This window comes from Giraffa tippelskirchi, chromosome 13, assembly GCF_054371585.1.
Source record: "Giraffa tippelskirchi isolate mGirTip1 chromosome 13, T2T-mGirTip1v1.2.pri, whole genome shotgun sequence".
Classification (NCBI taxonomy): Eukaryota; Metazoa; Chordata; class Mammalia; order Artiodactyla; family Giraffidae; genus Giraffa; species Giraffa tippelskirchi.
In genome coordinates this window covers 63,955,482-63,981,850 of record NC_137287.1, presented here as the reverse complement: position 1 = coordinate 63,981,850, position 26,369 = coordinate 63,955,482, and the positions used below count along the sequence as shown (strand labels likewise).

Below are 26,369 nucleotides of genomic sequence, written 5' to 3'. Positions count from 1 at the left end.
AGGTGTACAACATACTAATTTAATACATTTATGTATTGTAATGCAATTGCCATTGTAGTGGTAATTAGCACCTTTATCACATTACATAATTATTTTTTCATTTTATTGGTTGTAATAATTAAATTCTAGTCTATTATCATTTGGTGATTATAGTGCAATATTGTCTATATTCATTATGCTGTGCTTCAGATCTCTATTTACTACTCAAGTTTGTACAACATCTTTTGTATTGCCTCACCCCTTATCCTCTGGTTAACCACAATTTCTTACTCTGTTTTTACAAATTTTGCTTTTATAGATTCCACATGTAGATGATTTATTATTGTTCAGTTGCTCAGTCATGTTCAACTCTTTGCAACCTCATGAACTACTGCATGCCAAGCTCCCCTGTCCTTTACCATCTCCCAGAGTTTGCTCAAATTCATGTCCATGGATTTTGGTGATGCATCCAACCATCTCATCCTGTCTCCCCTTCTCCTACGCTGTTAGTTTCCCAGCATCATGGTCTTTTCCAGTCAGTCAACTCTTTGCATCAGGTGACCAAAGTATTGGAGCTTCAGCTTCAGCATCAGTGCTTCCAATGAATAGGCAGTATTGATTTCCTTTAGGATTGACTGGTTTGTTCTGTTTTCTGTCCAAGGGACTCTGAAGACTCTTCTCCAACACCACAGTTCAAAAGCATCAATTCTTCAACGATCAGCCTTCTTTATGGTCCAACTCATATCCATACATGACTACTGGAAAAGCCATAGCTTTGACTAGATGGACCTTTGTTGGCAAAGTGATGTCTCTGCTTTTTAATATGCTGTATAGCTCTATCATAGCTTTTCTTCCAAGGAGCAAGCATCTTTTAATTTCATGGCTGAAGTCACAATCTACAATGATTTGGGAGCCCAAGAAAATAAAGTCTGTCACTGTTTCCATTGTTTCCCCATCTATCTGCCATGCAGTAATGGGACCAGATGCCATGATCCTCATTTTTGGATGTTGAGTTTTAAGCCAATGTTTTCACTCTCCTCTTTCACTTTCATCAAGAGGCTCTTTAGTTCTTCTTTGCTTTCTGCCATAAGAGTGATGTCATCTGCATATCTGAGGTTGTTGACATTTCTCCTGGAAATCTTGATTCCAGCTTGTACTTCTTCCAGCCCAGAATTTTGCATGATATACTCTGCATATAAGTTGAATAAGCAGGGTAACAATATACAGCCTTGATGAACTCGTGTCCCAATTTTGAATCAGTTCGCTGTTCCTTGTCCAGTTCTAACTGTTGCTTCCTGACCTGCATACAGATTTCTCAAGAGGCAGGTCAGGTGGTCTGGTATTCCCATCTCTTTAAGAATTTTCCACAATTTTTTGTGTTCCACACAGTCAGAGGCTTTAGTGTACTCAATTAAGCAGAAGTAGAAATTTTTCTGGAATTCTCTTGCTTTTTCTATGATCCAGTGCAGGTTAGCAACTTGATCTCTGGTTCCTCTGCCTTTTCTAAATCCAGCTTGTACATCTGGAAGTTCTGGGTTCATGTGTTGTTGAAGCCTAGCTTGAAGGATTTTGAGCATTACCTTCCTAGCATGTGAAATGAGTGCAATTGTGTAATAGTTTGAACATTCTTTGGCATTGCCCTTCTTCAGGGTTGGAATGAAAACTGACCTTTGCCAGTCCTGTGGCCACTGCTGAATTTTCCAAATTTCCTGGCATATTGAGTGCAGCAGTTTAACAGCATCATACCGTAGTGTATTTTTCTTTCTCTTTATGACTCATTTCTCTTAGAGAAATGCACTCAGGACTCACCCATGTTGTCTCAAATGGCAGGATGTCCTTCTTTCAAATGGCTGATTAATACTCCATATATATATATACACATATACATACACCACATCTTCTTTATCCACTCAACCATTGATGGACTGTTAGGATATGTTCATATCTTCCTGTTGTGATTAATGCTGAGAAAAAATGCATAAAGCTCCCCAAAATCCTGTATTTATTTCCTTCGAGTAGGTACTTGGAAGTAGGCTCGAGGGATCAGAAGTTCAATCTACTTTTAATTTTGGGGGGAAACTCCATTTCCAAAGTGGGTGGACCAGGTTACATTCCATCTAGCAGTATACAAAGATTCTCTTGTCATTGTATTCTTGCCAGCACTTGTATCTCTTGTCTTCTTGATGATAGCCATTCCAACTTGTTTGAGATGGTATCTCAATGTGGTATCTTTGATTTGCATCTCTCTGAGGATTAATATTGTTGATCATATTTTCACATACTTGTTGGCCATTTGTATGCCTTTTTAAGAAAAATATTTAGTTTTTCTGCACATTTTAAAAATTGGATTGTTTGATTTTTTGTTATTAGGGTGTATGAAATCTATGTTTTAGATATTAACCCTTTATCTGATACATGGTTTCTAAAATTTTCTCCTATTTCATTGCTTGCCTTTTCATTGTGTTGTTTCTTTTACTCTGCAGAAGCTTTTAACTTTGAAGTAGACCCATTTGTTGAATTTTTCTTTTGTGGTTTGTGCTTTGGTGTTACATATATTTAAAAAAATCATTGCCAAGACCACTGTCAAGGAGTTTCTTCCCTACATTTTCCTCTAGCAGAATCAAGTCTTATGTTTAAGTCCTTGCTCTATTTCAAGTTAATTTTGTGAATGGCATAAATTAGGGGTCCAATTTCATTTCTTTCCATGTGTATATGCAGTTTTTTCAACATCATTTGTTGAAGAGACTATCCTTTTCCCACTGGGTGTTCTTGGCGCTCTTGTTCAATAGTAGTTGACCAAGCATTTAATTTGCTTGGACATTTAATTTGAGGATCTTTACTTTCTTTCATTGGTCTATGTGTCTGTTTTTGTGCCAGTGCCATAACATGTTTATTGCTATAGCTTTGGAGTATAGTTTGAAATCAAGAAATGTGTTATCTCCCACTTTGTTCTTTTTCAGGATTGCCTTTGTTATCTGATTTCTTTTGTGATTCCATATAAATTTTAGGATTTTTTTCTCCTAATTCTGTGGAGAACTCCTTTGATGTGTTTATGGGATTGTGTTGAATCCATAGATGACTTTGGATAGTATGAACATTTTAACAAATTTTTGTTTTAGTACATATACATGGGATATCTTCCCATTTCCTTATGTCTTTGATTTCTTTCCATAGAGCCTGTAGTTTTCAGTGTACAGATCTTTCATCTCCTTGGTTAAATTTATATCCAGAATTTTATTTTTTTATTTATTTTTGGCTGTACTGTGTGGCATGCAGCATCTTAGTTCCCTGACCAGTGTTTGAACCCGCACCCCCTGCAGTGGAAGCATCAAGTCTTAACCATTGGACTGCCAGGAAAGTTGCTGTTCCCAGTATTTTATTGTTTTTGAAGCTACTGTGAATGGGATAGTTTTAGTTTTTTTCAGATATTTTATCATTAACATGTAGAAATGCAACTGATTACCAAATGTTAATTTTGTATCTTGCAACTTTACTGAAATCATTGATTAGTTCCAACAATTTCATGGTTGAGTCTTTGAGATTTTCTATATATAAAATTGTATCATCTGCAAATCACAAGAATTTTCTTCTTCCTTCCCAAGCCTGTTTGTTGACGATTTTTATCGTGAAAGAGTATCAAATTTTGTTGAATTTTGTAAAATGTTTTTCTGCATCTATTGAGATGATAATGTAATTTTATCCCTCATTCTGTCAGTGTGATGTGAAAGATTGATTTACTTGCAAATGTTAAACCAAACCATCCTTGCATCTCTTGTATAAATCCCACTAGGTCATGGTATATGATCCTTTTAATGTGCTGCAAAATTTGGTTTGCTAATATTTTGTTGAGGATTGTTGTATCTATTTTCATTAAGGAAATGTCAATACCTTTAGTTTTTGTTTCTTGTAGCTTTTTTGTCTGGGTTTGGAATCAGGATGATGTTGGCATCATGAAGATTTTAGAAGTGTTTCCTTTTGTATTTTGGGGGAGAGTTAAAGAATAGTTCCTGTTAATTCTTCTTTAAAATGTTTGGTAAAATTCATCAGTGAAGTCATCTGGTCCTGAGCTTTTGTTGTTGGTGGTGGTGGTAGGTTTTTGATTACTGCCGAGTCTTCTTCTTTGTTACTGGTCTGTTCAGTCTTTCTGTTTCCTCATGATTCAGTCTTGGTAGGCTGTATGTTTCTAGGAATTTATTCCTTTGCTCCTGGTTGTTCAGTATGTTGGTGTACACTTGTTCATAATGGCCCCTTATAGCATATTTATTTCTGTGGCATTAGTTGTAATGTTTTATCTTCCACTTCTCATTTTCTTTGAGTCTTTATTTCTTAGACAGTCTAGCTAAAAGTTTGTCAGTTTCTGTGTGTCTTTTCCAAAAATCACCTCTTAGTTTTATCATTTTTTCTTACTGTTTTTCTGTTCTCTATTTCATTTATTTCTGCTCTCATCTTTATTATTTCCTACTTCTGATAACATTGACATTAATTTGTTACTATTCTTTCAGTTCCTTTGGGTGTAATCTTTTGGTCTTTGAGATATTTCTTCTTTTTTAATCTAGGTGTGTATTACTATAAACTACCCTCTTGAATACTACCCTCATGTTTTTGTACATCCTATATGTTTGGGTATATTGTGTTTCCATTTTTGTTCTCTGGAGATATTTTCTAAGTTCCCTTTTGATTTCTACTTTGATCCAGTGGTTGTTCAAGATTGTGTTGTTTAATTTCATGTGTTTGTGAATTTTTCATTTTTCTTCCATTATTTGTTCATAGTTTTTTTCCACTGTAGTTAGAAAAGATACTTGAAGTGATTTTCATTTTAAACACATTAAGATTTGTTTTGTGACCTGAAATGTGATCTGTCCTGAAGAAAAATGCTTATGAAGAATGTGTATTTTACTGCTCTTGAGTGGAATGCTCTGTAGATATCTCAAGTCCATTTGCACTCAAATAATTCAAGCCCTCTGTTTCTTTACTGATTTTACTTATCTTTACTGAGTCTTCATTACATATTTCTTGTCTGAATGATCTATCCATTATTGTAAATGGAATATTAACATCTCCTTCTATTCTTGATTTGCCATCTATTTCTCCCTTCAGATCTGTCAGTGTTTGGTTTATATATTCAAGTGAGCCATTATTGGATACATATATGTATTTGTAAGTATTTATATGTATTTATATCCTGTTGAATTGATTCTTTCATCATTTTGTAATGACCTTCTTTGTGTCTTGGGGCAGCTTTCTATTAGTCTTTTTTGTCTAGTATAGCCACCTATGATCTCTCTTGGTTACCGTTTTCTTGAAATATCTTTTTCTGTTCCTTCACTTTCAGCCTATATGTGTCCTTATATCTAAAGTTAATCTTTTATTAATAGCATGTAATTGCATATTGTTAGCATGTAATTCGGAGAAGGCAATGGCGCCCCGCTCCAGTACTCTTGCCTGGAAAATCCCATGGACAGGGGAGCCTGGTGGGCTACAGTTCATGGGGTCGCTAAGAGTTGGACACGACTGAGCGACTTCACTTTCACTTTTCCCATTCATGCACTGGAGAAGGAAATGGCAACCCACTCCAGTATTCTTGCCTGGAGAATCCCAGGGATGGCGGAGCCTAGTGGGCTGCCGTCTATGGGGTCGCACAGAGTCGGACACGACTGAAGCGACTTAGCAGCAGCAGCAGCAGCAGCAGCAGCATGTAATTACATCTTATTTTTTCATTTGTTCTCCAATCTATGTTTTTTGAGTGTAATTTATTTATATTTAAAATAGTTCTTGATTGTTAATGACTTTGTATTGCCATTTTATTGTTTTTGTTGCTTGTGTAGTTCTAAGTTTTCTGCTTAGAAATCCATTGTGGTCTTACTGAAGTTCTTTTGCATGAAATAAGTTACTTTTCCTGCTTTCAAAATTCTTTTGTTGTCTTTGACCTTTGACAATTTAAGTATATGTCTCAGTGTAGGTCTCTTTGAGTTCAATCTATTTGGACTTCTTTGGGATCCATAAGTTTGTATGTCCACTTCCTTCTTCAGTTTTGGGAATTTTACAGCCATTATTTCTTTGAAAATGCCTTCTGTCCTTTTCTTATTCTCCTCTTCTTCTGGAATAACTATCTGGCATATATTTGCTTGATGTCATCCCATATGTCCTGTAGACTTTTTTTTCACTCTTTTTCATTCTTTTTTTCTTTTTGTTGTTCTACTTGGTAATTTCAACTTACCTGTCTTTGAGATCACTGATTATTTTTCTTCTGCTTGATCATGTGTGCTACTAAAAAGCTCTCTGTTAAATTCTTTAGTCATTGTGTTCTTCAACTCCAAAATTTCTGTTTGGTTCTTTTATATTTTCTGTCTCTTGTTGACCTTCTCAGTTTGTATATGTAAGTTTTCCTGATTTTATATAGTTGCCTATTTGTGTTCTGTTGTAGCTCACTGAGGTTAAGATTACAATTTTGAATTTTTTGCCATATAAAAACTTTTATGACAAATCTGTGTTTAATCATATAAGAAATATTAGCTGAAAAATCATCATAATGGCTGATCCATATATTTATCATACCAACTTTACCAGAACTAGGTAATTGTTAAAATGATGATTCACATTCTGATTTTGTTTATAATTTTAATGGGAATATCTTTTGGTGCTTCAACATAAATCAAGATATTAGCTCTTGGATTGACACAGAAATATATTCTATATTAAGACAATAATGTCTAGGAGTAAATCTGTAATTCTGATTTTTCAGAGTTTTATCAAGAGTAGAAATTGAAATCTATTAAATGAACTAACATTTATTGAGTAATCATTTTTCTCTTCTTATTGATGTAAAAATATTTTCCTAAACTACAGACATTATAATCTCCTTGGAATTAAGCCATAATATATAGGTTTCAATAGTGTTTCTGTATTTAATTTAAAGTTTTCTTCATATTGGTAGATCAAGATGTGGACGAACTCTCAGATGAGAAATTTTCACTTGAGGATCTAGTAAGAACTAAAGAATACAAGGATAAAACTCAACTAAGTGGAGTTTACCAGCCTCAGATATTGAGAAGTATGAATTACATTGATATACATATTTTAAAAGTTATCATAAAATACTTGACAGTTTAAAATTACATTTTAATGTGCACCAGCTTTATGTTGGTTGAACTTTTTCCTTAGAATGGGTATTTTAAAACATAATTTACAAGAAATTGAAGTTCTACAGAACTAGTAAATGCTATAATGCTGTTAGCACCCCTCATTTCTTGGGGTCTTTAATATTCTAATTATTATACTTTATTTCTTGAATTTGTTGAGCAAGAAATACTGTCTTTCTCTTTCTTTGGAATAGTGTTTCATTTAGGAGACATTTTTCTAGGAAACTTATGGAATTGTTGCAGTTATTTCGTTTTTAACAGCATGACATTTACCTAGCATTTACATTTCAGTTCTTATCAAGTATCATTATCTGCTAAAACATATTTGTTGTTATCCAGTAGAGCTATTCTTAATATTGTTACATAGTTTCAAGATGGGAAAAGAAACGTTTGTTTTTTAGCTATTGGACATTACTCTTGATATTTTATATTTTCTACTACAACTCTTTAGTAGTGTATTTTTTGGTGTATATTTTATATAAATTTATCTATTTTTTAAGTTTGCTTCAAAAATGAATTTCTAGAAAAATGGACATTATTAGAAAGATTGTTGTTGTTTAGTGAGCAAGTTGTGTCCAACTATATGCGAGTCCATTGCAGCACACCAGGCTCCTCTGTCCTTCACTATCTCCCTGAGTTTGCTCAAATGCATGTCCATTAGAAAGACTGGAAATTTTTTATTTGGATTTTTGACTTAGTATAACAGCAAATTTAATTTATATCATATTTGTGCTTCTTAAGAATCAAATAAAACCTAGGTCCACAATTTATTTGGTGGAAGTTCTTGGTTCATGTATTGCTTAAGCCTAGCCTGAAGGATTTTGAGCATAACCTTACTACCATCTGAAATGAGGGCAATTGTACAGTAGTTTGAACATTTCTTGCCATTGCCCTTCTTTGGGATTGGAATGAAAGCTGACCTTTTCCAGTCCTGTGGCCACTGCTGAGTTTCCCAAATTTCCTGGCATATTGAGTGCAATGCTTTATCAACATCATCTTGTAGGATTTTCAATAGCTCAGCATTATTACCTCATAATAATGCTTCCTAAGGCCCACTTAACTTCACACTCCAGGATGTCTGGCTCTAATTGAGTGACCACACCATCATGGTTATCAAGGTCATTAAGACCTTTTTTTGTAAAGTTCTTCTGTGTATTCTTGCCACCTCTTCTTAATCTCTCCTACTTTTGTTAGAAGAATTTCTAACAATTCCGTCTCTAAGAATTTTCCACAGTTTCACTTTTATATACTTTTGTTAGGTCCTTACTGTTTCAGTCCTTTATGATGTCCATCCTTGCATGAAATGTTCCCTTAATATGTTCAGCTTTCTTGAGATCTCTAGTCTTTCCCATTCTGTTGTTTTCCCTCTATTTCTCTGCATTGTTCATTTAAAAAGACCTTCTTATCCCTCCTTACTATTCTCTGAAACTCTTCATTCAGTTGGGTATATCTTTCCCTTTCTCTCTTGCCTTTCACTTCTCTTCTTTCCTCAGCTTTTTGTATATCCTCCTAAGACAATCATTTTGCTTTCTTGTGTTTTTTTTTCCTTTGGGATGGTTTTAGTCATTTGTACAGGATTGTCTCTTGTACAGTGTCAAAATTCTCCATCCATAGTTGTTCTGTCTCTGTCTATCAGATCTAATCCCTTGAATGTATTTGACACTTCCACTCTATAGTCATAAGGGATTTGATTTAGGTCATACCTGAATAGCCTAGTGGTTTTCCCTACTTTCTTCAATTTAAGCCTGAATTTTGCAATAAGGAGCTGATAATCTGAGCCTTAGTCACCTCCTGGTCTTGTTTTCGCTGACTGTATAGAGCTTCTCCATATTTGGCTGCAAAGAATATAATCAATCTGATTTTGGTATTGACCATTTAGTGATGTCCATATATAGAGTCATCTCTTGTGTTGTTGGAAAGGAGTGTTTGGTATAATCAGTGTGTTCTCTTGGCAAAACTCTGTTAGCCTTTGCCTTGCTTCATTTTGTACTCCAAGGCCAAACTTGCCCTTTATTCCAGGTATCTCTTGACTTCCTCCTTTTGCATTTCAATCCCCTCTGGTGAAAAGGATGTCTTATTTTGGAATTAGCTGTAGAAGGTCTTGTAGGTCTTGAACCGGTCAACTTCAGGTTCCTCAGCATTAGTGGTTGGGACATAATCTTGGATTACTGTGATGTTGAATATCTTGCTTTGGAAACGAACTGAGATCATTCTGTCATTTTTGAGTTTGCACCCAAGTACTGCATTTAAGATTCTCTTGTTAACAATGAGGACTACTCTTTTTCTTCTAAGGGATTCTTGCCCACAATAGTAGATATAGTGGTCATCTGAGTTAAATTCTCCCATTCCCTTCCATTTTAGCTCACTAAATCAAACAGCATCTTTAATTCCTAAGATGTTGATGTTCACTCCTGCCATCTCATGCTTGACCAGGTCCAATTTACCTTGATCATGGACCTAACATTCCAGATTGCCATGCAGTATTGTCCTTTACAGCACTGGACTTTACTTTTACCACCAAACATATCCACAACGGGGTGTCATTTCCACTTTGGCCCAGCCACTTCATTCTTTCTGGAACTATTAGTAATTGCCTTCTGCTCTTCCCTAGTATCATATTGGACACCTTCCAACCTGGGGGACTCATCTTCTAGTGTCATATATTTTTGCCTTTTCATATTGTTCATGGGTTTCTCACAGCAAGAATGCTAGTGTGGTTTGCCATTCCCTCCTCCAGTAGACCATACATTTTGTCAGAACTATTCACTGTGACTTGTCTGTCTTGAGTAGCCTTGCTTCACTGAGTTATGCGAGCCTCTTTGCCACAAGGATGTGAGTCATGAAGGGGAAGTGTAAGATAACATCTCTCTAATTAACTTTATGTAGTATAATTTTACCCTCACAAAATATTGGTTATGAATCAACTAATCTGGCAATCTATTATTCTTACAGTTAAAAGAGAAGCAACCACAGAACATCCAGATATAGCAGAGAATCTTCCAGAAATGAATCCATCAATTGATGACTTAATATTTCAATTAGATTTAAACAAAGTAATAGGTAAGTAGAGATTTATAATGTTTTGGTACAATAGAGAACACATTCTAAGAGTTAAAGCATTTCTGCTGTATGGTACAGTTATTAAAATAAGAAATTCAAACATAAGGTAACCTTTCTCAGTTTAATAAATTGTCAGCCCTCTGTATCCATGGGTTTCACATCTACAGATTTAGCTGACCACAGATCTGAAATATTCAGAAGGAAATTTTTCAGAAAGTTCCAAAAAATAATGGTTTATGCACTGGCAATGGTTTAGATAGCATTTACAACTATTTATATAGCATTTTCATTGTATTAGGTATTATAAGTAATCTAGAGATGATTTAAAGTATGTAGGAGAGTGTTCATAGGTTACAGGAAAATATTGCCCCATTTTATTCAAGAGATTTGAGCACCTTTAGGTTTTGGTATCCACAGGGGATTCTGAGAACCCTCTCCTGTAGATACCAATGGAAAGCTGTAATAATTTTATTCTTATATTAAACAGTCTATATATCAATTAATATGTATCTTTAAAAGAATTTGTCATCTGCTTATTACTTCACCAAACAAACATTAATTACGTAATGCTTAAGAGTATACCTGCTCATGAAAAAAAAGTTTTCCCTACATTGTGAATTTTCATGATATAAACTAGATGTTATATGATCAGTTCTTTAGAAAACACAGTTTTTGTTACTTATATCATCATTTGTGATAACAAGACAATGAAAAAAATAGAACTATCACTAGATAGGCAATATGTCTACTTTGTGACCTTTGTATCACAAAGTTGGCAACTGTCTAATAGTTAAAAAACCTATGCTAGGAAATTCCCTGGTGACCTAGTGGTTAGGATTCTGGACTTAAACTGTCACGGGCCAGGTTCAGTCCCTGGTCAGAGAACTGAGATTCCACAAGTTGTGTGGCACAGCCAAAAACAAAACCTATGCTAAAGCTCGTATGGCCAAGTGACTAAGTACTACAGTTCAGTTCAGTTCAGTTGCTCAGTTGTGTCCGACTCTTTGCGACCCCATGAATCACAACACACCAGGCCTCCCTGTCCATCACCAACTCCCGGAGTTTACCCAAACTCATGTCCATCGAGTCAGTGATGCCATCCAGCCATCTTATCCTCTGTCGTCCCCTTCTCCTCCTGCCCCCAATCCTTCCCAGCTTCAGGGTCTTTTCCAATGAGTCAGCTCTTCGCATGAGGTGGCCAAAGTATTGGAGATTCATCTTCAGCATCGGTCCTTCCAATGAACACCCAGGGCTGATCTCCTTTAGGATGGACTGGTTGGATCTCCTCACAGTCCAAGGGACTTTCAAGAGTCTTCTCCAACACCACAGTTCAAAAGCATCAATTCTTCGGCACTCAGCTTTCTTCACAGTCCAACTCTCACATCCACACATGACTACTGGAAAAACCATAGCCTTGACTAGATGGACCTTTGTTGGCAAAGTAATGTCTCTGCTTTTTAATATGCTATCTAGGTTGGTCATAACTTTCCTTCCAAGGAGTAAGCGTCTTTTAATTTCATGGCTGCAATCACCATCTGCAGTGATTTTGGAGCCCAAAAAAATAAAGTCTGACACTGTTTGCACTGTTTCCCCATCTATTTCCCATGAAGTGATGAGACCAGATGCCATGATCTTAGTTTTCTGAATGTTGAGCTTTAAGCCAACTTTTTCACTCTCCTCTCTCACTTTCATCAAGAGGCTTTTTAGTTCTTCACTTTCTGCCATAAGAGTGATGTCATCTGCATATCTGAGGTTATTGATATTTCTCCCGGCAATCTTGATTCCAGCTTGTGTTTCTTCCAGCCCAGCATTTCTCATGATGTACTCTGCATATAAGTTAAATAAGCAGGGTCACAATATACAGCCTTGATGTACTCCTTTTCCTATTTGGAACCAGTCTGTTGTTCCATGTCCAGTTCTAACTGTTGCTTCCTGACCTGCATACAGATTTCTCAAGAGGCAGGTCAGGTGGTCTGGTATTCCCATCTCTTTCAGAATTTTCCACAGTTTATTGTGATCCACACAGTCAAAGGCTTTGGCATAGTCAATAAAGCATTAACTAATTTCTAATAAGATAATTTTAAGTGTAACAATGGCAGCTTCTGAACAACCATTTTAAGGCAGATGTCAGCAAAATGACAGACTAGGAGGCCCCAAGCTTTTAATCCCTGATAAAAACAATGAGAAAGATTGAGGAGGGGGAAAGGCAGAAACCATTAGAACTAACTTTGTCAGAACTTTGAGAAACAATAAAACATTTACAGTAACCAAGCGGATTCCCAGTTAAGAAAAAGTCGTCTTCAAAATGGTGAGAAAATTTTGTGGAAATATGAAGGAGTGCCCAGCACAAAACCAACTGCAAAGAATAGGAGAGCTTCTAGGGTTAACAAGATTACCATTAGACCTGCTCTATAGAAAACGCTAAGGGGAATCCTTGAGGTTGATGTGAAACAATGTTATACAGTAACTTGAAGCAATATGAAGAAATGAAGATCTCCAGTGTAGATAAGTACATCTCAAATATAAAAGCCAGTATTATTGTAGTTTTAGTTTGTAGCTCTACTTTTAATTTCGTATAATAGTTTTAGGAAAAATATATAAAAGTAATGATAAATCTGTATTATTGGGCACACAGTGTATAAAAATATGATTCATAACATCAGTATCAAAAAGGATTGAGCCATATAGGAGTACAGCTTTTGGATGTTGTTGAAGTTAAGTTGGCATCAATTTAAATTAGATTTTTATAACTTTTAAGATGTTATGCATAATTCTCTTGGTAACCAAAAAGAAAATATGTATAGAATATGCACAAAAGAAATGAGAAAGGAAACAAAACTAGTCCCTTAAACTATCAGTTGAACACAAAAGAAGGCAGTATTAGAGGAAATGAGAAATAAAAAAATGTAAGAAATACAGAGAACAAATAGAAACATGGCAGAAGTCAGTTCTTTCCTTTTCATTAATTACCATAAATGTAAATGATTAAGCTTTCTAAACAAAAGACAGAGATTGACAAAATGGAAAAAGAATTATCCAACAATATGCTATCCATAAGAAACTCACATTATATCAACAAAATTAACAAAAATTTAACTAGACTGATGAAGAATAAAGAAAGGAGACTCAAGCTATTAAATCAGACTAGAAACTGGGAATATTACTACTAACTTTAAGGAATAAAAAGCATTATAGGAAAACATTGCCACATTATTGAATAAAGAAAAAAATCATTAAACTTCAGTAAAACTTTGCTCATAATATATCTTTGACACTTATCTTTTAAAAAATTCAAATAAATTTCAACAATTTAATAGTAAAATATTTCCTTCAATATTAGGAATGAGACATACGTTTGTCTATTTCAACTCATTTTTGTACTAGCAACCATAGATATTACAAAGAATTAATAATGCAAGTTGTAAGGATTTAAAGAAATCTCATAAATTTCAGACAATGTAACTATGGAGGTATGTAATCTAAAAGAATCTGTAGTTTACAGATAAACTCTTGTATCAACGGTATTTATTAAAATTACTGAATATAGAGTAAAAATTTAGAAAACTCAATTCTATTTCTGTATACCAAGAACAAGAAATTGAAAATGAACATTTTTTAGGGATGATGAAATTTGTTTTAGTACTAAAACAAATATAATATCTAGGAATAAGTATTTTTTAAAGATTTGCAAAACTTCTTACCGGTTTAACATGTAAAAAACTTGGAAGTCCTCATTCCCACACTCCAAACCAAAAACAGCTAAAGAATCTTAAAGTCAACAACCCTTCTCAGTTCCATCAAAGAATTGAGGTTAGAGAGTAAAGTTCCCCTCTCAAACTGAGGAGATAGGTGGATACTGGAAATTACATATTTTTAGAAACAAACTAACACTGGAGCCAGCAACTAGTAGGAAAACTTAAAGAGTAATTCAATAATTGTTGGAAACTGGACATGAACTAGGTTGAGCAATAAAAAAGTTCTCAACACAACCTTGGATATACCATACACTTTCGGGTACCTTGGGTAAATATCAGAAGTAAAATCTACTCATGCCTTCAGCAAAGGGGAGAAAAATGAACATCTAAAATTGCATTCTTCTTAACACAGGCCTACCTTTAAGAAAAACTACTTTACTGGAACCTGACAGATGTTCAGAAAAAGAAATGCCAGACTCTAACCTCTTGAACTTTCAGTATCAAGGAAGCGAGATATTCAAGTCCAGTCCTCTTTAGCCTTTCTGTTTTATCTAATTCAGTAAACATGCTGAAAAGCAATTGTGAAAGTCACAGCCCAGAGGAAAGTGTAAATAAAAGACTGAGAACTAATCATAGGTTTATAGAATGCTTTCCCTCTCTCTCATACCTGACAACTACTTCACTAAGACCCCTGGACAATAACAGAGGGTTACTGATGGAAAAACTGCAGTGCTCAGGGTCCGTTAAAGAAGTATTCCTTAGGGAAAACCAAAGACCACAGAGGATACCAGAAAAGGAAAATAAAAGAAATTTTAGCCTGTGACACCTGCTACATTAAAAGAGAAATATAGCTAAACTCCTCACCAGATGAACATAAAACATCATAATAAAAACCTACATATTTCAGTTAGTTTACCTGATACATCATGTCTAGCTTTAAAATAGTATATGGCATGCTAAAAGAGCAAAACATGCAAGCTGAAGACACAAAGAAATCATCAAGACCAGATGCAGATACAGCAGAAGTTTTGGAATTATCAAACTGGGAATTTAAATTAGCTATCACTAATATAGTAAGGCCCTTGTGAAAATGTAGACTATATGAAAGAATATATAGGTAATATATGCATAGAGTAAATCTCTAAGAAATAATCAGAATAAATGCTAGAAATCAAAAGCACTGTAACAGAAATTAAGAATGTATCTAAATGACTAATAAACATTTGAAAATGGTACAGTCTTATTAGTAATCTAGAAAATTGGAGTTAAATTCATGAGGATTTTATGACATACCATCATTGAGTTTAAATCAAAGAATGACAGGATCAAGTCATGATAATATTGTAGAGCAACTAGAACTTTCAGAAACTGCTGGTAGCAGTATAAATTAATATACACACTCTGGAAAATGGGCATTTCTACTCTATTGGGAACTCCAATAAGATTTATGGCTGGCTTTTCATCTGAAACTATGGAGAACAAAATGCAATAGAATGACCAAAATGCAAAAGAAAAAAAGGGATCAACCCCAAATTTTATATCCAGCCAAATTACCTCACAAAAAATAAAAGTGAAGTAAAGAGATTTTAAAACATAAAAAACTGTGAAAATTCATTGCTAGCAGATTCACTTTATGAAAAGTACAAAAGAAAGTTCTTCAGGCTGAAAGCAAGTGACCTCAGACAGTAATCTGAACCCCATAAAAAAGAGACTGAGTTAAAGTAATTCTGTAATTATAAAAGATAGTATTAAAACATATACATAAATAAATATTAATCATAATTTTAACAAAGCAATGACTATAGGTTATAGGTTATTATACTTATAATACATATAACAATGGTACAAAAATATAGAGGAGAGAATAATGCTATATAAGGGTAGCATTTCTATACCTCACTGTAATTACTAGAATTTACTTAGCATAATTCTGATGTAGATTCTTTTTTTATTGTGAAAAAATTGATCCATAACATTGTGTGTTTAACATTTATGATGTTGATACATTTGTACATTGCAATATGATGACCACCCCAGTGTTAGCTAACATTTCCATCATGTCATATAATTATCATTTTTTGGTAAGAGCACTGTCTAGTCTGCAAGGAGATCCAATCAATCCATCCTAAAAGAGATCAATCCTGGGTGTTCATTGGAAGGTCTGATGTTGAAGCTGAAGCTCCAATACTTTGGCCACCTCATGCGAAGGGTTGACTCATTGGAAAAGACCCTAATGCTGGGTAGGATTGGGGGCGGGAGGAGAAGGGGACGACAGAGGATGAGATGGTTGGATGGCATCACCGACTCGATGAACATGGGTTTGGGTAGACTCCGGGAGTTGGTGATGGACAGAGAGGCCTGGCGTGCTGCAATTCATGGGGTCGCAGAGAGTCGGACACGACTGAGCGACTGAACTGAACTGAACTGAACTGTCTAGTCTCTTCTAAAATTAATTGTGGTGATGATCATATAACTCCGAATATATCTTTAAAAACATTGAAATGAACACTTTAAATGGGCAAATTGTATAATATGTTATATATTTTTTAAAACTAACTCAATGAATGTCAAATAGAATAGGATAAAAAACGGATTTGAAAAGTGGGAAAAAAAAGAAAAGTGGGAGGATATGATAAAGGAGAAAACTGACTTTTCTAGGTTATACATTTCTCTAGCATGTGTCTTTTAATTGATAGTACTTAACCTAACCTTCCCTCAAATGCTGTCCTCATTGCCCTTTACTTATCTAAGGAACCTTTGCTTCCTTAATGCATATGAGCAAGTCCTTGTTATGTATACCATTTGGAGAGAGAACCAGAGAAACTAAAATCTATCTGCTAATACTCCCCAGTTTCATTTTGCTATACATCTTATTACGTTCACAAAATGTTGTTAATTATTGAAAACTTGTTCTGCCTAACCAGACACACCGTTTTTTCATTTTGGCAATGGTGCTGCAGCAGGTAACCACCTCTACACAAATAGGACAACCTTTTTAATACTTACTGGCTCATACATTTCTCCAAAGAAAGACTTCCATCTGGGCATCTTAGTCATAACAGGTTTCTAACTTCAGGTATACACTCTGCTAGAAACAAATTAGCTACAATATTTTAGATCCAGTGGTTGATCATTCTTAATTATCCCTTTCAATATAAACTCTCCTTTAATAATGTTAATGTATTTTTCTCATAATTGGACCTAGTTTCAGTTTAAATCAAGCAAAAATTTCAAATGACATAAAACTCAAATGAAAAGAGACCCAGTCTCAATCCACGTACTTCTACAAGTTTAACCATTTCTTCCTCCAGGCTACCAGGTCTACATGCTAAAGTGACCTGGGAGAGCATGTTTTTTCAGTCTACAACATATTCTGATATTCTTTTACATCACTGATGCCTGCTTTGTTTACACTTAAGTAACATAAAAGAGGCATTAAAATATTCCTAAAAAGTCCAAGAATTTCTGCCCCATGGTAAATTTCTGCCCCATGGAGACCCTAGTTTGCAACATAGCCTGAGGAAAAAAATGTTGTGTTCCACATCACTGGTATATATCCCTATAGTATGATTTTGATTTTAATTTAAACTTAACAGTTAATTACTGTCATAACCTCTCCAGGATATTTTAATTTAGTTTAAGAGATAGCGCTGTATGGAAAAAGCACTGGTTAAAGGCATAAGGTTGTGCATCAGGTTTTTCATTATCTGGATACATAGTCTTGGTCAAACTGTTAATGTCTCTAAGTTTCAATATATGGAGACTTAATGATTGCTAACAGCCATTCTAATTCTAAGATTTAATGATTCTGCAACCAAGATATTCCATTATAGTGCATATTTATTAATAACTAGGCTAATTAAGATAGTACCACACATGAACACACATACATACAGACAAAGAGAAACACTCATATCTTAGAGTTACTTTACAAAGTGTTTTGGTATGTTTATTTCCATAGAAATTGATCTAGAACACTTGAAAGATACTGTTGGAAGATGTATACAGATGGCAGAAATGAAGACCCTAGCAAAGGGTCTCCCTGGTAAGTCTAATCTTTCCAAGTCTGATATTTATGGTTTCTTTACCTTTTTTGGAGTTTGAGTATGAATTTTTAATGATAAGAGTACTTGTATGTTGTTATTATATAGGGAAAATCTTCATGAATATCCTCATAATTAGTTGTATTATGGTATTTACTAGAAATTTAAAAGTTAGCTAGATATGATTTTTAGACAGGATCAATTTAAAAATTAAACCATAAAATTAAATGCTATCGTGAACTTGGAACATACTTGATGCATCCTGGCTTCCCTGGTGGCTCAGACAGTAAAGCGTCTGCCTGCAATGCAGGAGACCCGGGTTCAATTCCTGGGTTGGGAAGATCCCCTGGAAAAGAAAATGGCAACCCACTCCAGTATTCCTGCCTGGAAGATTCCATGGACGGAGTAGCCTGGTAGGCTACAGTCAGTGGGATCTCAAAGAGTCGGACATGACTGAGTCACTTCACTTCAAGTATATTTAATTCTATTCTAATCTCTATTTCTAGCTTAGATAGAAAAGGAGAAAGTCTTCCTGATGAATGTGATAATAACAAGGTGAATTTAACACAGAGTTAATTCATTTGTTACCATTTCTCCCTATTTGATGGAACTATCAGGCATATTAGCCTTCTCATTTGTGATAGAGTCATTAGTTGTGTTATGTAGTTCAGAAATTATGCTACAGCCTTTACTCTTGTAGAAGTGATAGACACACTGCCCTTTGACTTTGGGGGAAGGACTGGTACTGAAGCTGAAACTCCAATACTTTGGCCACCTGATGCGAAGTACTGACTCATTGGAAAAGACTCTAATGCTGGCAAAGATTGAAGGCAGGAGGAGAAGGGGACGACAGAGGATGAGATGGTTGGATGGCATCACTGACTTGATGGACATGAGTTTGAGCAAGCTCCAGGAGTTGGTGATGGACAGGGAGACCTGGAGAGCTGTAGTCCATGGGGTCTCAAAGAATTGGACACAACTGAGCGACTGAACTGAACTGGCTGATAACATCAAAAGAGATAGACCATATAACAGAGATGTAAAAAAGATAACACTGCTAAAACCACTGTATCCAAGAATTTTTCCCTTGAGGAGCAGTAGTTGTGCCTTCAAACTGCAAAGGAATACTTCAGTAAAATGTTTCAGCCAGATAGCTAAGAATATAAGCAAGAAAATAATAACAACATGCCTTGAAAAAGGAAGTCAGTATTCAGAGATGCTATATTGCGTATCCAAAATACTCAGTTTTCAGCGTAAAATTATGGATCATGCAAAAAAACAGTAAAATGTGACATACAGGAAGGAAAAATGCATACAACAAAAACTGCTTGTGAGGATCCAAGCTACTGCACTTAAAGAACAAAACTAAAAAGTTACAAATACGTTCAAAGAACTAAATGTAAACATTATTAAGAAGGGAAGACCTCATGACAGTTCTTTATCAAATAGGGAATATATGCAAAGAGAAATACATCATTTTGAAAAGGAACACATAGAAATCGGAGTTGAAAGTATAACTGAAATTTTAAAAAATCACTAGAGATGTTCAGTATTTTTACACTGTCAGAAGAAAGAATGAGCAAATTTAAAGTATGGAAATATAGCACGGGCAGCAGAGGGATTAAAGAGCAGAAATGTCATTTTAAATAATGACAAAAAAACAGATATTATAAATAAAATGGTTAAAATAATAAACACTGTACATACATGCTTTGTCTTCTCTTGGTAGAGCACAAAATTATGTAAATAATTTAAAAGCAATTTTAATAAATGAATTCATTTTTATATGCTTCATATATAAAACTGGGAAAAGATAGTAAGAATTACATTATAAAGAGAATTATATATGTAGAATATGAAAAAAATTTCTAAATCTTCCTGGAATTTCATCTGTTTAGTATAAATCTAAAGTAGACTATAAAATTGACTGTGAATGTTACACAGCTCTATGAATATACTAATAAACATAGAATGAACATTTAAAATGGATCATGTTACATTAAAAAAAAAAATAGTTCAACAAACTCCAAGCAGAGTAGGATTTAAAAAAAAACAAACAAACAACTTAAAAGCAGTGGGAGAACATTGTGAGGAAGAAAATTGTGACTCTTAATAGATTAGGTTTCTCTACTCTGTATCATTTATTGCCTCCCTGCTTACTTAAGGATCCTTTGCTTTCTCAAATCAAGTGAATCAGTTCTACTCATTTTATCTTTGGAGAAAGACCAGAGAAGAGAGCTAAAGTATGTCTGCTGATGTTCTCCAGTTCTGTGTTGCTATAGTATACATTACTTTCACAAATGCTGTAACTTAATTACTAAAACTTGTTCTGCCCAATCCAGCATGTCTTCAGTTTTAGTAATGATGTCCCATGGTCTTCACCTCTGTTTAGACTGCAGTGGTAATAAATTTGTGCTGCCTCAGTAATAGTGCACACTTGAAATATTCATGGGCTCAGGCAGTTCTCCAAAGCAAGACTCATAATGTGTAAATTCTGGATGTAACAAGTTCAAGCTTCACTTACATGCTATATTAAAACCAAATTTTGCCCACCCAAGACTTTACCTAACAGGTAACCCAGAGTCACCAATTCTGATTATTCCTTTTACAATATAAAATTCTTTTAAATAATTTTTTTTCTGATACTGAACATAGATCATCATTTCTGAATCCAGCAAAAAGTAAAAACCATGTAAAGACTCAAATGGAAAGGGATGCAGTACCAATGCTCACATTCCTGCAGATGACCCATTTCCTCCTCCTCAGGGGAGGTCTATGTGCTAAGAGAACCTGGGAGAGTATTTTATCTCTGTCCACAAATTACTTGTTTTTCTTTCCCATCACTGATGCTTACTTTACTTAGTTATATAACCTTTTAAAAAAGAATTAAAATATTACCGGACAAGTCAAAGAATTTCTGCCTCACAGTAACTTCCTGTGACTATGATGCCTATCATTTGCAGCTTGACCCTGGGGGAAAATGTTATGTCCTACATCACCAGGTATATCTTTACCATGTGACTGTATTCTTAATGTGCACACTATTTGTTAAGATAAACTCTCTAGGATGACTTAAGTTTGCAAAAAGTTTGTATTTTATGGAAAAAGCTCTGGTTAAAGAACTATGGAAGTATCAGTTTATGGATCAGCTTTGTTGTTACCTAGATATGTGGCCTTGGTCAAGTCATTATTTCTTTGTGTGTTAGTCACTTGGTCGTGTCCGATTGTTTGCGACCCCATGGACTGTAGCCCAGCAGGCTTCTCCATCCATGGAATTCTCCAGGCAAGAATACTGGAATGGGTTGCCATTCCCTTCTCCAGGGTATCTTCCCAACCCAGGGATCAAACCTGGATCTCCTGCATTACAGGCAGAAAGCCTCAGTATAATGAGGCTTATGTGATTGCTTACAATCCTTCCAATTCTAAGGTCCTATGATACTACAATCCAGACATTTCATTTTAATTCCATTCTATAATATTAAAACAATAATTAAAGGAGTACTACACACACAGAGAAACACATGTTAATATGTACCTTACAAAAGTGTTTTGAAACTGTTTATAGAGACAGAGCGGTATGCAGAAGCTACTGGAAGAAGTATTCTAAAGGGTGAAATCAAGACACAATCCAAGAGTCATCTTGGTAAGAACAAGAGTATTTCAAGTCTATTTCTGCTTTATTTATCTTCTCTAGGGTTTAAATTTGGATCTAAATGAGTACAGTACCTATATGCTATTATTACAGGCTGAAATGTTTTCATCAATTCCCTCCTGTTAATAACAGTAGAATTCCAGCAGTTACTAACATAGAAAATTAGCTACATAGTATAAGTTTTAGAACTCATTCACTTAAACCTTATTCTTAGAAATTCAATACTATGGTAAGTTTGGAATATGCTTGAGAAGCATTTGAAATGTAATTCTATTCACTTTCTTTTTCAGGCTAGAAAGATAGCTGCTTTGTATTTGCACAAGCAGAAAAGCTAGTTTTATCAATGGAATTAAAATGGAGATTTCATTGCTTACTAATTCCCTCTAAGTAATTAAAATACCAGGCACAGTTTCAGAACTCTGGTGAAGTAGAGATCTTTAGTCTTGTTATGTAACTCATAGATTACACTGCTGCCCCTTGTCTTGGTGTAATGGTATTTGACACATTGCTCCTTGATCTTTGGTGTGATATTGAGGGAGGCCGAGAGCTTGACAGAAAAGTCAAAGAGATACTCCCAAGGAAAAGCAGCTGTCATCAAAGGTAACTCTTTGCCCAAGTCTGTGCATCCAGAGGAGCAACATTAGAAGCTTCATGCTGTAGAGAAGGAGACTTCTCAACAACAGAATATATGCTTCCCTGGTAGCTCAGATGGTAAAGAATCTGCCTACAATGCAGAAAACCAAGCTTTGATCCCTGGGTTGGAAAGGTCCCCTGGAGAAGGGAATGGCTACCTACTCCAGTATTCTTGTCTAGGAAATCCTATGGACACAGGAGCCTGGTGGGCTAAAGTCCATGGAGTCAAAACAAGTCACACATGACTGAGTGACTAACACTTTCACACTTTCACATATTCCACCCAAGTCACTAAACAAATAATGAGGCAAACAGCAACAACAAGCCTCCAAAGAGGAGGGGAACTCAGTATCTAGATTTCTTGTATTATCTAGAATGCCCATTATTTACTCCCAAAATTTAAGACAGGCAAAGGAACAAAGTGTGAATCATGTACTAGGAACTTCAGGAAAAGTAGGTATAAAAAATAAATTATGCAGTGAGAAAATATTGTGAAGGAGGAAAATTGTGATTCTTACTAGGTTACAGATTCCTCTAGCACATACACTTTTTTCTCTCATCTTTAATTCTGCTATTAGATGCTCTTCTTAATGCTTCCTTGCTTATATAGGCATCAACTGTACTTGTCATTCTTACCTATACCAGGTGGAGAAAAACCAGAGAGCCTCAGTTGTATCTCCTCTGTAGGATCTTTAACACTTTCTCCTGCTCTTAGCCATTACAACAAAGTATTAATAGTAAGATCCCCCTTATGGTGTCAGGTTCAGGATAGGTTTCCAACTTCTGGTATGTGTTCTTTGGAACCACCTTCCATTCACAAAACATTGGACACATTATTTGACCCAAGTCACCAGTCCTACTTACCGCTTTTTCAATATGAATTTTTGTTTAATAACTTTCATGCGGTTTCCTCTCCTTTGACCTAGTTTGTAGTTACTAAATCCTGCCAAATCTTCAAATCACTTAAAAGCTCAAAGGGAGTGGGATGCAGTCCCGGTGCTGGTACTGCTGCAGATTTACCCACTTCCCCCTCCCCAGCGGAAAGGTATACATTGTAGGACGACCTGATAGGCATTTTTTCTTAAACCACAGAGTATCTTGTTATTCTTCTGCATCATTAATGTCTGCTGGACTTACATAACCTTAAAAATGGCATAAGGCACTCTTAAGAGAGTCAAAGAATTTCTGCCTGGTAGTAGCTGTCTGTGACCATAGTTTGTAACTTGGCCAGTGGGCAGGGGAAAAATGCCATGTTCCACTCATAGGTGTATTCTTAGAGGATGAGTGTCCTCTTAGTGTAAACTTGGCAGTTATATCATTAACGTGAACTCCCCAAGATGATTAAGGTTTGTGTGAGACACGGCGTTATGTAGAAAAAGCACTGGTTAAGGAATTATGGGGCCTCAGCTTGTGCTCAATTTTGTATTTTCTTGGTATGTGTCCTCAATCAAATCTCAAAACATCTCTAAGCTTCTATATCATGAGGCTTATATGATTGCTAAGAGCTCTTCAAATTCTAATGTTTTATGACTGTGCAATGCAGACATATAATTTCTCTTCTGTGATAATAAATACTAATTAACTTAGTACTACACATAGATACAATGATAGACATACATGTGTGCTAATGGTTACCTTAGAAAGTTTTCTGAAATTTGTTTTATATCTATAGAGACTAATGTAGAATTCATGACAGATACAGTTAGAATAGAAAAAGTAATTGGTCAAAGACACAAAGAATCACGCTGAGAAGAACAAGACTTTTTCAAGTAATACTTATGGTTTATGTCTTTTCTGGGATTTAATTAACTATGAACCATTAATGACAACAGTAACAGTATTTTGTTATTAACAGGGAAAAATGCTTATGAATTCTCTCTAATAATTAAACTCTAGTATTTACTATTAGTGGAAAATTAGCTACGTGTTATTAGTTTTTAAGTATTTGTAAAGTAATCCATATAATCCTGTGCTCTAATGACTTTAGAATATGCTTGGTTTCAGTGTTTCCAGCTGCTCTTCTATTCACTTTCATTGCTATTTTAAAATGGAAAAAGAAAAAAAAGCCAGTTGATGAGATAAAGAATATAATAGTTATTTCATTGGTTATCAATTTCCTCTACATAATTAAGTTGGCATGTAAATTCATATCTCTACTAAGTGGAGTTCTCTAGCAGAGTTTACAACTCACCGACACTGCTTTAGTCCTGGAGTAATAGAGTTAGATATATTTCTCTTTGGTGCAGGAAATCCTACGGTCATGAACTTTCTACAGAACTGATGCTGAAAACTAGACTTGCAAAATAACTGAACCCTTAGATAAAAGCATAGAAATGTGTTTTCACTGAAGTTTAATATTTAAGCAAGTTTTCTGAAATTTATTTGCTTTTGATTCCTTTATTTTATTACATTCTCACTTTTATTTCTAAAAAAAGTAATGTTAAAAATGAATCAAATAAACCTTATTTACTCCAACAACTTTTAAGTGAGGAAAAGCTGGTGGTGTAAAAGTGAAATTATTTGAACCAAGCAGTTAAATTTGTTTTATGTTTTACTTCAGAGTGTCTTTGGTTATGTTCTTTCAATTAATTTTTGCTTCAGTGTTGCTTATTAGCAGAGGTCCTTGTCAGTTTTGAAAAATAGACACAACAAAAAGTGCTTTCTTTTATATCCATTCATTTAAAAATGTCCTACTATTTAATAACAAAATTGTTAGTTACTTCATACTTATTTATTAATGGTAAATTTATAACTAAATGAGCTAAATGAAATTTGAAAGTCAGAAACTAAGAGGAAAGGAGTTGAATGTACTGCCAAGTGTAAAAATGAAAAAGTGTTATATCCCACCTCACCAGGTACATCCCTGCCATATGAATGTTTTCTAATATACACAAGAAGGTTATATTTATTAAGTAAAAGTGAAAAATGAAGTCTCTAGGGAGACTTAAATTTGTGAAAGACTGTATTTTATGGAAAAGTTGCTAGTTAAGGAACTATGAGGCATCAGTCTATGGATCAATTTTGTTTGTTGTTACTAGATATATGGCCTTGGTGAAATCACTAAACATTTCTGAGCCTCAATATAATGAGGTTTGTAAGACTTTCAATTCTTATGGTATTATTTGTGCAGTCCAGAGTTTCATTCTAATTCTTCTCCTCTGTCTAACTCAATGAAACTAAGCCATGCTGTGGGGCCACCCAAGATGGATGGGTCATGGTGGAGAGGTCTGACAGAATGTGGTCCACTGGAGAAGGGAATGGCAAACCGCTTCAGTATTCTTGCCTTGAGAACCCCATGAACAGTATGAAAAGGCAAAAAGATAGGACACTGAAAGATGAACTCCCCAGGTCGGTAGGTGCCCAATATGCTACTGGAGAGCAGTGGAGAAATAACTCCAGAAAGAATGAAGGGATGGAACAGAGCGAAAACAACACCCAGTTGTGGATGGGACTGGTGATAGAAGCAAGGTTCGATGCTGTAAAGAGCAATATTGCATAGGAACCTGGAATGTTAGGTCCATGAATCAAGGCAAATTAGAAGTGGTCAAACAGGAGATGGCAAGAGTGAGCATCGACATTCTAGGAATCAGCGAACTAAGATGGACTGGAATGGGTGAATTTAACTCAGATGACCATTATATCTACTACTGTGGGCAGGAATCCCTTAAAAGAAATGGAGTAGCCATCATGGTCAACAAAAGAGTCTGTAATGCAGTACTTGGATGCAATCTCAAAAACAACAGAATGATCTCTGTTCGTTTCCAAGGCAAGCCATTCAATATCACAGTAATCCAAGTCTATGTCCTGACCAGTAACGCTGAAGAAGCTGAAGTTGAATGGTTCTATGAAGAACTACAAGACCTTCTAGAACTATCACCCAAAAAATACGTTCTTTTCATTATAGGGTACTGGAATACAAAAATAGGAAGTCAAGAAACTTACCTGGCGTAACAGGCAAATTTGGCCTTGGAGTACAGAATGAAGCAGGGCAAAGGCTAACAGAGTTATGCCAAGAGAACGCACTGGTCATAGCAAACACCCTCTAACAACAACACAAGAGAGGATTCTACACATGGACATCACCAGATGGTCAATATCGAAATCAGACTGATTATGTCCTTTGTAGCCAAAGATGGGGAAGCTCTATACAGTCAGCAAAAACAAGACC

General features: G+C 35.2%; 1 protein-coding gene across 45 annotated transcripts in view; it reads left to right on the top strand.

Annotated features, from left to right (window-relative positions):
* CCDC7 (coiled-coil domain containing 7) overlaps positions 1-26,369 on the top strand; it is a 248,163-nt gene that overhangs the window by 187,202 nt on the left and 34,592 nt on the right. For 37 of the 45 annotated variants that reach the window (XM_081558761.1, XM_081558756.1, XM_081558748.1 and 34 more), the window contains 4 exons: positions 6,914-7,030; positions 10,071-10,178; positions 17,835-17,918; positions 21,482-21,559. In XM_081558761.1, the coding sequence (XP_081414887.1) occupies positions 6,914-7,030; positions 10,071-10,178; positions 17,835-17,918; positions 21,482-21,559 (387 nt within the window). The remainder of the gene's footprint in view (positions 1-6,913; positions 7,031-10,070; positions 10,179-17,834; positions 17,919-21,481; positions 21,560-26,369) is intronic. The other 8 variants (XM_081558764.1, XM_081558776.1, XM_081558757.1 and 5 more) reach the window with 1 other exon arrangement.